The sequence below is a fragment of the Galeopterus variegatus genome, unplaced genomic scaffold (genome assembly GCF_000696425.1).
Source record: "Galeopterus variegatus unplaced genomic scaffold, G_variegatus-3.0.2 Scaffold1052, whole genome shotgun sequence".
Lineage (NCBI taxonomy): Eukaryota > Metazoa > Chordata > Mammalia > Dermoptera > Cynocephalidae > Galeopterus > Galeopterus variegatus.
This window is the reverse complement of record NW_007727163.1, coordinates 409,336-426,019: the sequence shown is the minus strand read 5'-3', so window position 1 is coordinate 426,019 and position 16,684 is coordinate 409,336. Positions and strand designations below refer to the sequence as shown.

The 16,684-nt window shown below is 35.9% G+C and overlaps 1 protein-coding gene across 1 annotated transcript in view; it reads right to left on the bottom strand.

Annotated features, from left to right (window-relative positions):
* Positions 1–16,684, bottom strand: part of PHTF1 (putative homeodomain transcription factor 1) — a 44,191-nt gene that overhangs the window by 24,237 nt on the left and 3,270 nt on the right. Inside the window, exons 4-5 of the mRNA XM_008574474.1 lie at positions 1,919–1,988; positions 1,291–1,449 (exon numbers count right to left, since the gene is read on the bottom strand). Of these exons, the coding sequence (XP_008572696.1) occupies positions 1,291–1,449; positions 1,919–1,988 (229 nt within the window). The remainder of the gene's footprint in view (positions 1–1,290; positions 1,450–1,918; positions 1,989–16,684) is intronic.

The following is a 16,684-nucleotide window of genomic DNA, read 5'->3' as shown; positions in this document are numbered from 1 at the left end:
TGGCTCACTCGGGAGAGTGTGGTGCTGATAACACCAAGGCCATGGGCTCAGATCCCTATATAGGGATGACTGGTTTGCTCACTGGGTGAGCGTGGTGCTGACAACACCAAGTCAAGAGTTAAGATCCCCTTACCAGTCATCTTTTAAAAAAGGAAAAATAAAAAAGAAAGTATAGATAGCAATGGCCTCTACGAAAGTTACATCTGAGTTGAGATGAGATAAAAGCAAGCCATTTGAAAAACCTTAAAAATATCTTAAACAGAAAGAAAAGTTCTGTGTGAGGAACAGAAAAAAGGAACTCTATATCTAGAGTGGGCATGGAGGAGAGAAGTGGAGATGGTAAGAGAGATGTCTGAGAGGAGAGCAGCAAACAGATCGTGTAGGGTACTACAGACCATCATAACAACTTTGGATTTTTACTCTAAAGCCAATGGGAAATTACTAAAGGGTTTTCAGCAGGAAACTGACATGTTGTGGTTTCTGTTTTTAAAAGATTTCTCTAATTGCTGTTTAAGGAATGATTGCTAGAAAGAAGGCTCAGGGTGGATGTTATTTCAGTGGTCTAGGCAAAGAGATGCTGGTGCTGTGGACTATGATGGTGGCAGTAGAGACTGAAATAAATGAGAGTCAAGATATTGGAGTTAGAACTTACAGACTTGGTGACAGATTGGATGAGAGAGTTGATAGTAGAATATGAAGACTTAACTTTTCACTTGAAAACTGGGTGACTGATGATATCATTTAATGAAATGGAGAAGACCTAAAGAGAAACAAGTTTGTACCGAAAAATAATATCGAGAGTTCCATTTTTTATATGATTAAATTCAAGATACCTATTAAATCTTCATGTGGAAATGTCAAGCAGGCAGTTAGATTTTACATGTCTAAAGTTCAACAGAGGGCTCTGGCTGAAGATAAAAATTTGAGAATCACCAATACACCAATTATATTTAAAGCAATGGGGTTTGATGAGAATACCTAGAAAACAGAAGAGAATTCAGGATCCTTTAGGTAATCCAATATTCAGAGGTCAGACAGAAGAAAAGACTGAGAAAGTCTGCCCAGCGTTACAGGTGGAAGCAAACTCAAGAGAGGAGAGTCAGATAATTATGTTTGCTCTCTCTGAGAAAATAATTTTAAGATGATCCCCAAATGGGGTATGTCCTTTCATTTCTTTGTACTTCAAACCATCAAATGAAAGGGTAAATGTCAGAATAGTAGGTCTTCATTATCTAATAGCAAAAGCAGCAAAAAGAAACCATCTTAGCTTATTCCAACTCCTCCAATTACCTTGCATGAGGTAAAGCAGTAGCAGCCAAACAAAGATTCTAAAAGAGGTAACCTGAATCCACCAATTGCTGAACAGTGGAAAAAACACAACTCGAACAAGCCCCTTCCGAGTCAGAGATGTCCATGGAATTTCAGGTTTGGCTTTGGCAAATGTTGAGCCTTTAAACATACAATAAAACAAAATATCAAACATTTATATATACTCTACTGATGCCCACTTGTAGCACTACATTAAACACAGGTGAGCGCAGAAATCAGCACATAACCTGTTCAGATAAAAAGAACCCTCTTAGATGTTCATTAAATGAAATAACTTCTTGCCTCAATCACCAGGACAGGAGCTCAAAATAAGTCGGGCTCACTTGAATGTTAGACAGTGTATTTTTCTTAATTACACAACAGCAAGTCTCCAAGTTCATCCCTCTTTCATGAAAACCATGTAAATTATATAGTCACACAGTACTAAGGCAAAGGGAAAAAAAGTGCTAAAGCCTAATGATGAGGTAAGAATGTTACTTTTGGAAATTAAAGTATGCTATCATATAGGGAAGAAGCCTAAAAATAATCTTTTAGTATGACTATGAAATAATATAATATGCATAAGAAACAAACCAATTTTAGAACTCACCTCTGATTAAGTCAACATCAATCAAGTCTGGCTTTATGTGACCCATCTTTTTTGGTTTGTTTTTGAAGCCCTAGGATAAAACAAAACAAAAACAAAATCAGAAATAAACAAAGAAAAAAAATCCCTATTAAATACAAAAGACCAACTTATAATCCCTTTTCTCTGTATCTGACTCCCTTTTACTTGGGATGCTTTAATACAAGTATTTCTTAAAGGAACTTGTCATTAATATTTTGTTTTAGTTGTTAGCCTTATCAAGTAAATGCATGCATATCACTTTTTAAAATAATCAAACAGTGCCAAAAGCTCAATAAGTGAAAAATCATAGTCTCCTGAGCCACCTCTCCTCTCCTCCCAATTTCACTCCTTAAAAATAACTTTCTTTTTAGCTGTTTGTCTTGGTATTTTACTTCCATATTTAATAACAGGCTTATACTGCTATCTTTTGATATACTGATTTTAGAAATCATCTACTGACTCCTAACATAGTATACGAGGGATCTTCAAAAAGTTAAAGTTCATGGAAAGATCCGTATTGTCTCTTAGTTCCATTTTTCTATGAACTTCTTGAAGTATCCTTATATAAGGTATAGCTTTCTTATGCCACTAATACTCACATCCTAACCTTCACCCCCAAAACCTATATCCTCACAATATAGTTATATTAATTTTTTGCTAAATCAGTAATCATTACAGTATGATCACTATGAAATATTGTTCTCTACAAGCAATACAATACAAAACAATATTTTATATTGTTCCATTTACTCTATGGGCTTAAAGTATTTATCATTATCTAAATCTGAATAAATCCCAGGAAACTACCAAAATTTGAGTAATGCCAAAATCTACTTTTTAAAAAACCTAGGAACTTTCTTCCCAGAACCACCTATCTTCCTGCTCCAATTGAATTAGTTGCCCTCTGGGTCTGCTGCACAGCTATAATCCCAGGGCTTCTCCCTCTCATTTGGAGAATTCCCTTCACCTGTCTCTATAGGGAATCCCTGTTTCCTATAGACCACGTCTTCTTTGAGTCCATCCTTCAGTAGCTTTCTGAGAAAAGAGTCATGAAAGACAATTTTTTGAGTCCTTGCACATCTGAATTAATTCTACCCTCATACCTGACTGAAAATTACACTAAGTGTAGAACTCTAAGTCATAAATCTTTTCCCCTCAGGAATTAAGACATTTGGTCTATTGTTTTCTAGCTTCCAATGCTGCTGTCGTGAAGTCCAAACCCATTCTGAACCCTGATCCTTTAAATGTGAATTGTTTCTTTCCTCTAAACCCTCGCTTTATTCATGGTGTTCAGAAATTTCATAATGATGTGTCTTGATAAGCTTTTTATAATCTATTGTGCTGAAAATCCTTCTATGTAGAAATTCATGTCTGTCAGTTTAGGAAGTTTTTCTTATAATTTATTTTTATATTTCTTCCCTTTCAAGGCTTTTAACTTTTCTCTATTTTTTCTCTCATGTCTTTTTGTTCTGTTTTCTGGAAATTTTCACAAATCCTTGTATTAAATTTTTATTTTGATTCTTCACATTAATTTCTTCCTATTCTCTCTCATATTGGAGGATTTCTTCAAATATCTAGTAGTTACTAGCTGTCCATTTACATATAGAATGAGGAGCTAAAAACCTGATGGACCCAGCATTCTATTTCTCGGTGTATACCCAAGAAAAGTGTGTCCGTATTTCACTAAAGAATGTATACAAAACGTTCATATAAGTATTATTTATAAGAGCCCTAAATTGGAAACAATCAGTAATAATTGGAAATCACCTATCAACAATAGAATGGATAAGTAATTGTGATCTTGTCCTGAATAAACTGCAATCACATGCAATCACATGCAATACATGAATAAATCTCACAATGTTGAACAAAAGCAATTAGACAAAAAAATTATATGTAAAAAGCTGAAGTTAATCTACAGTGCTAGCAGTCAGGATACCGGTCACCTTTGTTGGTGGCAGTGATTGAAAGAGCATGTGAGGGAGCTTCTACAATGCTGCTAATGCTCTATTTCTTGATCTGACTGCTTGTTACATGGTTAAATTGAGTTTGGGAAAAATCTCCAAGCTGGGCCGGCCCGGTGGCTCACTCGGGAGAGTGCGGTGCTGATAACACCAAGGCCCCGGGTTCGGATCCCATATAGGGATGGCCGGTTCGCTCGCTGGCTGGGCGTGGTGCTGACAACACCAAGTCAAGGGTTAAGATCCCCTTACCGGTCATCTTTAAAAAAAAAAAAAAAAGAAAAATCTCCAAGCTGTACATGTATAATTCTGTTCTATGTGTGTGTATAAGTGTATCCATATTTATTGAATGTGTTTTCTACTTCAATAACAGCTTTTATAAGACTTACTGGAAGTTCTGTGCATGTGAGCATAGATTATAGACTTGAGGCTTCACTATAGGGTAATCGGGATGGAATTAACAAATGACAATATCTGGAGGCATTTTTATCTGGGGTCATTCAGTCTCCTCAAAAGAATCTTCCAGTATTTTCCTTGGTTGAGGGTTAAGGGGTAAAATTCTCTTACTTGGAAGTTTTGAGATACACCAAAATTGTCTTCAGTACCATGGTTCTTCCCTGCCCTTCACTGTCCCCAGAGCCTCTCCAGTGCATTTTCTCCAAAGTAATATCATCAGTCTCCTGCCTAAGGGCATCGTTGCCTGTCTTTAAGGAGCTGGAGAAGAGACCAGGAGGTCTAACCTCTCTGTACACAAACTTCATCCAATCCCTGTTTTTAGCCCCATAGCTCACCTTTGCCTCACATAGGACCTGGTGCATTCAAATCCTAAGCCTCTCCGGGGAGCTTTGCAGACCAAATTGGCATTCTTCTTTGCTCTCCTAATATTCCTCCGTCCCTTATCCATCTTCCAAAAATATTTTGATTTCTCAGATGAGGTGTCCCTCCTCAACCTTATTCCTTGAGTTTGTGGATGTATCCATTTTATAAACCCCTTTTATGTATTCCTTTAATGTAACTTTAGTGGTAACTCAGAAGGAAGAGATTATAAGTGTAGGTGGGTATTACATTTAACCAGAAATCCAGTCACAAATTTGTTTGTTTGTTTTTTCCAGAGAATGAAGAAAGAATCCTTTTCAGGACCTCAGTTTTCTACCATCTCAAACTAGAGGAGCTTAATTTGTAGCGTTATTAGACACTATATTTATCTCTCTTAAACAGTAAATGTATGGACATCTACAGAGTACTTGTTACATCCCCAAGTTTCTAACTTGTTACATCCCCAAGGTTCTTAAATCAGTCATTATTTCTCCAAAAAGGGGGCATTTACTCAATTTCAGCACATAGACAATGGTTTTTACAGGAAAAACTCAGGATTTGAAAATCGTAATAACCTTGCCATATATTATGAATTGAGAGTAAATTTGTAAAATTATCTTGTGTTTCAAACACCTGTTTTGCCTAACATTTTGTTTTATTACTATTAATAAATGAAATTGTTTTATAAGATGAATTTTACTCTCATGCTCAATCAAAACTTGTACATGCTAACTCTTAAATTTTAAAAATTTAACCATTAAAATTAAGTAAAAGTGAAAGGTTACAGTAATTTGCTATTTTCCTATTCTAGACATTGAGCCAGTATTGATCTTTAGCTCTATTTAACTAAATAGATGCAAACGATTTCTCTTACGTGAATCCTATGTTTTTATTCAACTCAACTATAAGCTGTAGATTTTACAGAAAAATGCCCTAAAACCCTAAATGTAATAAAATTAAATCTAAGAAGGAATCAAAATTTGAAAATTAAGTATTTTAAGAAAAAAAAAATACCCCTTTGAAAAAACATGTACACTAGTTTTGAAATAAGCATAATTTTCATGGGAATAGCAATTATCTTTTACTCTATTCAAATCAGAAATTAAAATTTAGAAAGTAAAATACTACTGTATTGTACTCTAACAGACATAGGCCATGTGAACATTTGCATTAATACTATCCCAACTAAAAAAGTCTCAAGTGCCTTCATTTTAGAGCCAAAATACATTTTTTACTTTCTTTGCTTTCTAGACTTTTCACCTACAATGTTACAGAATTAGTATTAACATTGACTAGAAATAATTATGAAATTATGCAAACCTCTCTTAGAAACAGAAACACATTTATTCATTCACTCAGTCAACAAATATTCAATGTGTTTCTTCTAAATGCCAGTTACTCTACTTGAGCTAGGTATAAAGTAATAAGTGAAAACATGGCTCTATCTTCAAAGAATGTAACTATAAAAGGGAAAACAAACAATAAAGCCAAACGTATGAGCATTTCTCAGGAAAATGCCTCCTGAACCTCCCCCATTATTTTTTATTTCCTAAAGGGACAGAAGTCATTAATAAATTTATGACCACTGTTCTTAAGGGAGAAGAGAAAAGTCACTATATATTTTTGCATATTTTGTACTGAGGGAGAATAAAAAACATATACTATGCTTTTGTTTTAGGATCTTTCTGCTTTATCCTACGTATTGTTTAGTAAGTATAACAAGAGAAAACATGTCTACTTTTCTAAGCACTTTACATATAATTACAAGCGTTTCACTCGTTCAGTCCTCACAACTCTTCTGTGAGATTGGTACCTTTATTATCCTCATTTTACATAAGAGGCAATCCAACCAAGGTACAGAGACTCCAACCCAGACATTCTCACTCCAAAGTCTGTGCTCTTAACCACTACACTGTCCTGCTTCTCACTATATGGTACAAAATAAATCCCCAATCAATGTAGGGAGAGGTTTTGTTTGAGATCAAACAAGATTGCTTGATTTTGAAAAGTTTAATGGGATTAAACTCTGGGAAGCTGTGAGTAGATTTCCTTACTGGCCACGACCTCCACCCTAGCAGCCCAGGGAAAGATTGTAGGAAAGAATCAAGATATCTCTGCACTAGTTGCCAGAGGGGTGGTCTGGAAATTCTCTGCTCAGCCCCAGTGGTAGGCTGTACTTAGCCCTCTCTATAGTTTGCCCCCAACATAATTGTGTAACATCGTCACAAACTCAAAACCACCTGACAAATGAAGTTCCTACTTTTAGGTAGAGGGACAAAAACACTGGAGGCATTGCTGCAATATTGTTGGACCTTGTATTTAACAGGGAATAAAAGATAAGGGAAGCCCTATAACACATATCTATTTCCTAGTGTGCTGAAATTTCCATTTTATTGCCATTAAAAGAATCAATCTTCTGCACAGTCTGGCACAAAGAAGCAAAGTCACCCCTGATTTAGGGCAGATGATGAACAACAAAAGAATTATAAGGCAAATACAGCACTATAGGAACACATGTAAAGGGCACCTAACTCACATTTAAGAAGTCAAAGAAAGATTCCAAAGATAAGCAAAGCAGAGGGCCCCCAAAATAAGAGACAGCATGGCAAAAACTAAAGAAAGTTCAAGAAGGCCTAAAGCACAGAGTAGAAGTGGAAAGAGGTCAAGCTATGGGTGAGAGAGGTAAACTGGAGAGGTATGCAGAAGCCATATGTACAATTTTATTATAAGGACACTAAGATGTCAGGGAACAGTATTAAATATGAGAAAAACAATCAAATTCGTGTTAAAACAGAAACAAAAAACCAACAACCTGGCTTCATTGTGGAGAACAGATGGTGGCTGGGGAGAGACAGGAGGCAAGACAAAGAAGTTAGAATGTTTAAAAACCTACTCCAGTAATCTAGATCAAAAGTGGACAAATTTTTTCTATAAAGGGCCAGATGGTATTTTAGGCTTTATGAACTATACCATCTCTGTTGCAACCACTCAAATCAGTCACTGTAGCACTAAAGGAAACATAGACATTGACAATAAATATGTAAAAGACTGAGCCTTGTTGTGTTCAGACTAGATTTGCCAATGGGCAGTAGTTTGCCAACCAGATGAGTACAGACATTAGGTCAGACCAGGTAATGAGAAGCATGAATTGGGAAAAGCACTCATATTCAAAAGATATTTAGGAGGTAGATTTCAGAAGTATTGGTGATTGAAAATGGGGGATTAGCATGAAGGTGAAGCTACAGAGGAACTCTAAACCCTGACTTTAGTTATTCACTGAACAAGAAAGCTAAAAGAAGGGACAGAACTGGGTCATGGTAGGCCAAGCAAATCACACGGCCAAGCAAATCACACGGCCAAGCAAATCTCACGGCCAAGCCAAATGTCTGTGGGGCCAGGAAGAATTCTCCTCCCACAGGAAGGCACTACAAGTCACGTGACAGTAGGTGGAGCCATATAATCCTCTTACAGTAGGTAGGGGAGTGAATGATTAGGAAAATTAATATCATATACAGTTAAGTCTATCTGACTCCAAAGCTCATGCCAAAATGTTAATGAATTTGTTGTTTTTGCCACAGGTACAAATAAAGGATATTGGTATGAGGGTATTTAGAAGGTACCCTTTGAAGATGTCTACACCAATTTTAGCATAAAATTTTGAAGTAACATTTTTTACTTCAAAAAATTTGTGGAAAAATCTAACTGAAAGACAATACAAATCTTTCCGTAACTTTTCAAAGTACCTTCCTATATCCAATATACCTATATATTCATATACCTCTATATCTACCAAGTCTGTTTCTCAGGTAACTTCATTTAATATATTTACTTTCTTTTTTTTTTTTTGGCTGCTGGCCAGTACAGGGATCCGAACCCCTCACCTTAGTGTTATCAGCACCTCACTCTACCGAGTGAGCTAACTGGCCAGCCGCACACCCCACCCTCCCCCCACTTTCTTTTTTTGAGGGGAAACTTTTAAAAATTAAGTCCGTATTTTTTTAAAAAATAATACTCATGTTACAAAGCCAATAACAAACAATAACTCTTTACAGCCTCACTCTTCCTTATCCTTGATAAGGAATAGCTATTTTTTCTTTCTCCTTGTTCCTAAGATATTTACAGTGCTTTTCAATTTCAGATGCTATCCGTTCACTCCTTACTGTTGAAGATGAGGAGATAACTTTTTTATTTAGCCTTTCTGTGCCTCAGTTCCTTCACCTATAAAATGGGATAATAGCTTCTATCTTATAGGATTGTTACAAAAGCTAATCAAGTTTGTACGTGTGTATTGCTTAAAATAATGCAAGACACATACTACATGCTAACTATTAATGATTATCATTATGACACCACCAAGCACTCACATGCCCTCCCAATCTAGTTTTTTCCCCAATATAGTTTTATCACAAATTTTTTTAAATCAATATTTGATGTTTAGAGTATTATGATTACATATTGTTCACAGGTAAGCCAAGTAGTGCATTGACTATATGTTCCTCTCAAATTGTTAGCCCTAGAATTACAATTGCCTCACTTTTCATTCACTTAATTTTCTCTATTACTAATTCACCTTCAAACTCTCCATAGGTGTTATATATCTGTTTCCAGTGTGCTCACACACAGCAAATACCAGGTCCTTTTTTTTTCCCTTTAAAGATGTCTACACCACAGTTTTCTGTCCTCATGCTCCATTCTGGACTGGTTGTTTTCTACAATAGATATAAACTACCATCCTGGCACATCCAAAATTATCCTGGAATTCCTTTTACCTCTCTCTGTGCTGGCTATTCTGTTTCCTGATACTATGGATTTCTCTTTTTTTGGTTTACTCACTCATTCTAATGCAAGGGGTCTTCAAAAAGTTTATGGAAGGGCCGGCCTGGTGGCGCACTGCTACAGTGCGCCGCTTGGGAAGCGTGGCGGCGCTCCCGCCGAGGGTTCGGATCCCACATACAGACCGGTTCCCGCTCACTGGCTGAGCGAGGTGCGGGCGCAACACCAAGGGTTGCGATCCTGTTGCCGGTCCCAGTCCGGTACGGGCACGACACTGAGGGTTGCGATCCGTTGCCGGACACGAAAAAAGACAAAAAAAGTTTATGGAAGGATTTGTATTATCTTTTAATTCCTTTTTTTTCCATGAAATTTTTGAAGTTCCCTTGTACAATGCATGTCCTCCCATAGCTTTTGTGAGAAAAGAGGCTTGGGAGATAATTTTTTTTTAAGACTTGAAGGTCTGAATATATCTCTATGTGGTGCCTTTACATTTGCTTAATAGTTATGCTGAGCATAAAATTTTAGTTGAAAATAAGTTTCTGTCAATTGCCATTGTCTTCTAGCTTCCATCGAAGGTTCCAATGTCTCCTAGCTTCCAAATGAACTGGAAGTTGCTGCTGAGAGGCACAATATCACTCTGATTCTCAAGCTTTTGTATATGACCTATTTTGATCCTTCCCTCCACTCCATGCTTGGTATATCAAGCTCTAATACCAAATCGTCTGAAATTTCATAACGTTTCTTAGTGCTGATTATTCAAAAGATCCTTTCAATCTGGAAATGTATGTACTACAGTTCTGGGAAAATTTTTTTGTATTATGTGTTTGATAATTTCTTCCCCTCCAGGTATTTCCTATTTCTGGAACACCTCTAAGGTGGATGTTAGGCTCTCTGCATGAACTATACTCACTCTTCTATTTTCTTTTTCCTAGTTCTTTTATGCTGGTTTTCTGGGAAATGGTCTCAACTTTACCTTCCAACTTTTCTATTGAATTTATTTATTTATTTATTTTGTCTTTTTCGTGACCGGTAAGGGGATCACAACCCTTGGTGTGGTGTCGCCTGCACCGGGCTCAGCCAGTGAGCGCCCCGGCCATTCCTATATAGGACCTGAACCCGCGCGGGAGCGTCGCTTCGCTCCCAGCGCCGCACTCTCCTGAGCGCGCCACACGGCCGGCCCCTATTGAATTTATTTATTTATTTTGTCTTTTTCGTGACCGGTAAGGGGATCACAACCCTTGGTGTGGTGTCGCCTGCACCGGGCTCAGCCAGTGAGCGCCCCGGCCATTCCTATATAGGACCTGAACCCGCGCGGGAGCGTCGCTTCGCTCCCAGCGCCGCACTCTCCTGAGCGCGCCACACGGCCGGCCCCTATTGAATTTATTTTGATTATTTTTATTTTCTAGTTCTCTTACTTTTTCATCTATACTCCCTTTTTGTTTAAGCATTCTTTTCTTAAAATTTACTGACAGATAAAATTGTATGTATTTAGCATGCACATGTTTTGAAGTATATATAACTATGGAATGACTAAATCTAATTAATTAACATATACATTATTACCTCACATAGTTATTGTTGTGGTGAGAATACTTTATATCCACTCTCTTGGCATTTTTCAAGAATATAATATATTATTAACTATAGTCACCGTGTTGTACAATAAATAGATCTCTTGAACCTATTCCAGTCTTTTTTTTTAGGGCATCCAGTTCTTTAAAGATATTAATTATGTCCTAAAAAAATAGTGTTCTTATGATTCCCGCATTGATTCTTTAGATCTTTTTGTTAGGTCTCAAATACTTGATCTTTAATTATCCATTTATACTTAAGAGTGAGGCACTAACACGCTGAATGCAAGCTCAGTGTGCAATGGGTGAAGATTTTTGAATAGCAGGCCTCACCGTACAGGGTAGCCATCCATTTCACTTTTCAGTATCCTTAGGTCTTTTCTCTCTGGTTAGTAAGTTTCTGCAAAAAGAAATTCCAGTCTTCTGTCTGGCAGTTATAAACCTGGCCAGCAGACTTTCATTTAATCCCCATTGTTAGTATAGCATCTCACCCAACTCGCATTTGTTTCTGATGTTCCAGAATCCAGAACTTCTCTGGTTCATCCTCTCCAGAGAGCAAGCTTCAATCCAGTCTTCTGTCAGAGGAAGATAAGGGTAACTAGTGGCTAGGCGGAATAAAGAAGATCTGGGAGTAGATTTATTGCCCCTTATACATATGAAAACAACCCTATTTTCCTTATACAATCCTATTGTCAGTCCTACCTCACTCCAGCAGACATATCTGATACATCTAATTCCTGAATCTTTCGAAAATTAAACACAGGAGGTTTACTTCTTACTGGCTTTCCCTACTGGAGACACAGATTTTTACTTTCTTCACTCTCCATCCACTTTCCAACTTTCAAAATTGTACTGATAGCTCTCATTTAACTGTGGTCTCCTCTCCCGTTCTTTATTCCTTGTGGGCTGACATCTTTTTCTTATTTATTGTAATTTTAGAGAGGTTTCAGGAGAAATCAGAGATTAATCCATGTATTTAAACTGTCATCATTAATGAGGAGTCTCATCTGTCACATACCCACCATCTAGCTTAACGTTAATAAAACATTACATATACAACCGAAGTAGCCTTTGTGCTCCTCTGATTAGCCTTTTTTATTTTCTAGGTATAAAATCATGTAATTTTCAAACAGTAATTTTTGTTCATTCTAATATTAATTAGAAAAAAATCTGAGAAAAATAAAAAATACAAAAAAAAGATAATATTAGAATGTTTTGTTCATCTTAGCAATATATCTCAAGCAGCATGTTAAATAGTTATAACAGGATATTCTTATTTTAGTCTTATTTTGAACGACAAAGTTGAGCTTTGTCACCGAAAAAAATGTTAGACTTTAGATTCAATATATTCTCTCAATTAAGAGATTTTAAAGGACAATTTTCATTGTGAATATGTATAAAATTTTTGTATACTACATTATGATTTTTCCTACTGTTTTCTATTAGTGTGATTTAAGAAAATAGCTTATTGAGGTATAATTTACATACTATTAAACTCAACCTTTTTTAATTATACAGAGAAAATATTTCTCCCAGTCTGTGGCTTGTCTTTTTTTAGTGAATAATTCAGCAGAATTTTAGTAAATATGTGGAGTCATACAACCATCATCACACTCAAGTTTTAGAACATTTCCATTATCCCACAAAGTTCCTTTGTGCCAGTTTGCAGTAAATCCCTATTCTTAGCTCCATCCATAGGCAACCATTGATCTGTTTTCTGTCTCTACAGAATTCTAGAAATTTCATATAAACAGAATCATACAATATGTTGTCTCTTGTGTCTGGCTCCTTTCACTTAGCATAACATTTTTGAGGTTCATCTATGTTGTAGCATGTATTAATAGTGTTTATTGCTGAATTGTATACCATCATATAGATATAACACATTCGTTTATCCATTCACCAGTTGACAGACACTTGGCTTTTTTCCCAGTTTTTGGCTATTATGAATAGCACTACTATGAGCATTTGCATGTGTTTATGTTTTTATTTCTCTTGGGTGGATACCAAGGAGTGGAAATGCTGGGTCATATGAGAAGTACATATTTAACTTTTTAAAAAACCAAACTACTTTCCATTTTTCATGCCCCCCGGCAATGTATGAGAGTTCTAGTTCCTCCATGTCACTGTCAACACTTTGGATGATCAGTCTTTTTAATTTTAGCCATTCTAATAGATGTATAGTAATATCTCATTTGGTTTTAATTTGTGCTTCCATAATGACTAATAATGTTGAGCACCTTTTCATATGCCCATTGGCTATTCATTTACCTTCTTTGGTGAAATGTCTATTCAAACCTTTTGCTCATTTTTAAATTAGGCTTTTTGTCTTCTTATTGATTGGTAGGAGTTCTTTATATATTGTTGATACAAATACTCCATCATATATATATAATTTGAAAATATTTTCTCCCAGTCTGTGGATTGTCTTTTCATTTTTCTAAAGGGACTATTCTGAAGAAAAGTTTTTTATTCTGATGAAGTCCAATTTATCAATTTTTTCTTTTACAGATGTGTTTCTAAGAGATTTTTTTCTATCCCAAGGTGATAAAGATCTTCTCCTATGTTTTCTTCTAGAAAATGTATAGTTTTACACATACATCTGTAATCCATTTTAAGTGATTTTTGCATATGGTGTGAGGTAGGTATCAAAGTTTTTTATACACATGGATATCCAATTGTTTCAGCACCATTTATTGAAAAGATTATCATTTCTTCATGGAATGGCTCTGGCATCCTTGTCAAAAATCAATTTATCAAAACAGTAAGGATTGATTGCTAGATTTTCTTTTCTGTTCCATCAATCTATTCCTCATGCCAATTCTACACTATCTTGATTACTGTAGCTTTATAATAAATTCTGAGATCCAGTAATGAAGTCCTCCAACTCTGTTCTTCTCTTTAAATTTGTTTTGAATACTCTCTATAAATATAAAAATTTCCTTTTGGACTCTCAGTTCTCTTCTATTAATTGGCACAGGCTCATCCTTGTGCCAATACCACAGTATCTTAATTATACTGACTTTATAAAATCAAGCAGTCTAAGTCTTCCAACTTTGTTGTATTTTTTTCAAATCTATTTTGGCTATTATAGATCATCTGTATTTCCACAACAATTTTAACACTGACTTGTCAATTTCTATCCAAAAAAAAAAAGCCTGCTGGAATTTTGAAGGGATTACAATGAATGTATAGCCACATCTGAAGAGAACTGCCATTTTAACAATATTGAATCTTCCAGATCATGAACATAAAATGTTACTCCATTCATTTAGAACTTCTTTAATTTCTTTCAGCAATGTTTGCACTTTTCAGCATACAGGTCATACATTTGCTATGTCAAACTTATTCCTAAGTATTTAACTCTTTTTCATGCTATTGTCAATGAAATTGTTTTCTTAATTTCATTCCTGGATTAATCATTGATGGTAAAAAAAAATACAATTGGCTTTTGTATACTGATTGTATATCTAGAGACACTGTCAAACTCATTTGTTAGTGTTAGTAATTTTGGGTAGATTCCTTAGGATTTTCTAAATGTGGGATTATGTCATCATGAATAAAAGTTGTTTCCATTTTCTTTTCCATTCTATGCCTCTTATTTCTTGTCCTTGCCTTATTACACTGGCTAGTGCCCCCAGTACAATGTCAAATAGAAGTGGTCAGAGCAGATATCCTTGTTTTGTTCCTGATTTTAGGGGGAAAGCACTCAGTCTTTAATCATTAATTGTGTCATTTGCCATAGATTTTTCCTCGACAACATTTAACAGGTTGAGGAAAATGTTTATTCCCTAGTTTAATGATAATGGGCACTGAATTTTGTCAAATGCTTTTTCTGTGTCTACTAAGAAGAGCATGTGATTTTATCCTTTATTCTCCTAATACGGTATTTATTTATTCTATTAATATGGTATGGTATATTACATTAAATTATTTTCAAATGTTAAACCAATGTTGTATTCCTGGGATAAATCCCATTCTGTCACGGTAGACAATCCATTTGATATGTTGTTGAATTTGGATTGTTAATATTTTGTTAAAGATTTTCACATCTATGTTCACAATGAATTTTCTTATGATGTCTTTGTGTGGTTTTAGTATCAAGGTAATTCTTTTTTTTTTTTTTTTTTCCTTTTTTTTTCGTCTTTTTTCGTGACCGGCAACGGATCGCAACCCTCAGTGTCGCACCTGTACTGGACCGGGACCGGCAACGGGATCGCAACCCTCGGTGTTGCGCCCACACCTCGCTCAGCCAGTGAGCGGGAACCGGTCTGTATGTGGGATCCGAACCCTCGGCGGGAGCGCCACCGCACTCCCAAGCGGCGCACTGTAGCAGTGTGCCACCGGGCCGGCCCTAGTATCAAGGTAATTCTGATCTCGTAGAATGAGTTCAGAAGTTATTTCCTCCTCTGTTTTCTAAAAGAGTTTGTGTAGGAGTAGTCTATTTGTTCTTGACCTAATTAATTTCTACTCAACCTTCAGACCTCATTTTAAGCATTAATTCCTCAGGGAAAGCTTATCTGACCTCCTTGACTACGTCCATTTCCCTTATTATAAGTGTGATAGCTTATAAATAATAACTCTTCTTCTTAGCATTTATCATAAAGCCATTTTTATTCATTAGTAGGATTATTTTTATCATTTCTCTCCCACTTTACTATAAGCTCCATGAAGAAGAAAAATGTTGATTGTTTTTACTCACCATTATGTAGATACAGCTACCGACACATAGTAGATAGGTACTCAACAAATATTTGTTAAATGAAGAATATATAATAGCTGTTTTAATTTTATTTTTGGTATTTCTCTGCTTTACTTTGGCTTATTACTATTTTCTTTCTCTAGATTCTTCAATATTAATCTGATTCATTGTAACTCTTTCTTCTTAGCCAATCTAGATATTTTTAAATATAGACATTTATAGTGATAAAATTTCATCAAGTATTACTCTGGAAACATTCTATAGATTTTGTTATAATACCCATATTTTTATTTCTATCCTTCAAAAACACAAATATGAAGTAGCTTCTCTACTCAAAAACCATCAAAATCTTCCCATTTTCTACAGATCCGTATATAAAGTTCTTAGTACAGTAATTACGTAAGCTCCAAAGATATTTATGGCCTATCCACCCCTCTCCATAGCTTATACTCCAATCATATTAGGCTACTTGTTGTTTCCTTAAACAAGTCTTATACTTCTGCTTGTTAATTCTTTTCCTCTTGTGCTCAGCAGCCAGAAAAATGTCTTAAACATAATAGCTCAATAAATGTTTGTGGAAGAGTTCATACTATTTTTCAAAATACAAGTTAAGGGCCGGCCCGGTGGCGCACTGGATAGTGTGCCGCTTGGGAAGCGCGGCGGCGCTCCCGCCTGAGGGTTCGGATCCCACATATAGACTGGTTCCCGCTCACTGGCTGAGCGAGGCGCGGGAGCGACGCCGAGGTTTGCAGTCCTGTTGCTGGTCCCCGGTCCGGTCCGGGGGCAACACTGAGGGTTGCGATCCGTTGCCGGACACGGAAAAAAGACAAAAAAACAAAAAAAAAAAAAAAAAAAAAAAAAAAGTTAAATTTTTTTAAATTTTTTTCATTTATAATTTTGAATTATAATTTTTTTTTTTTAATTT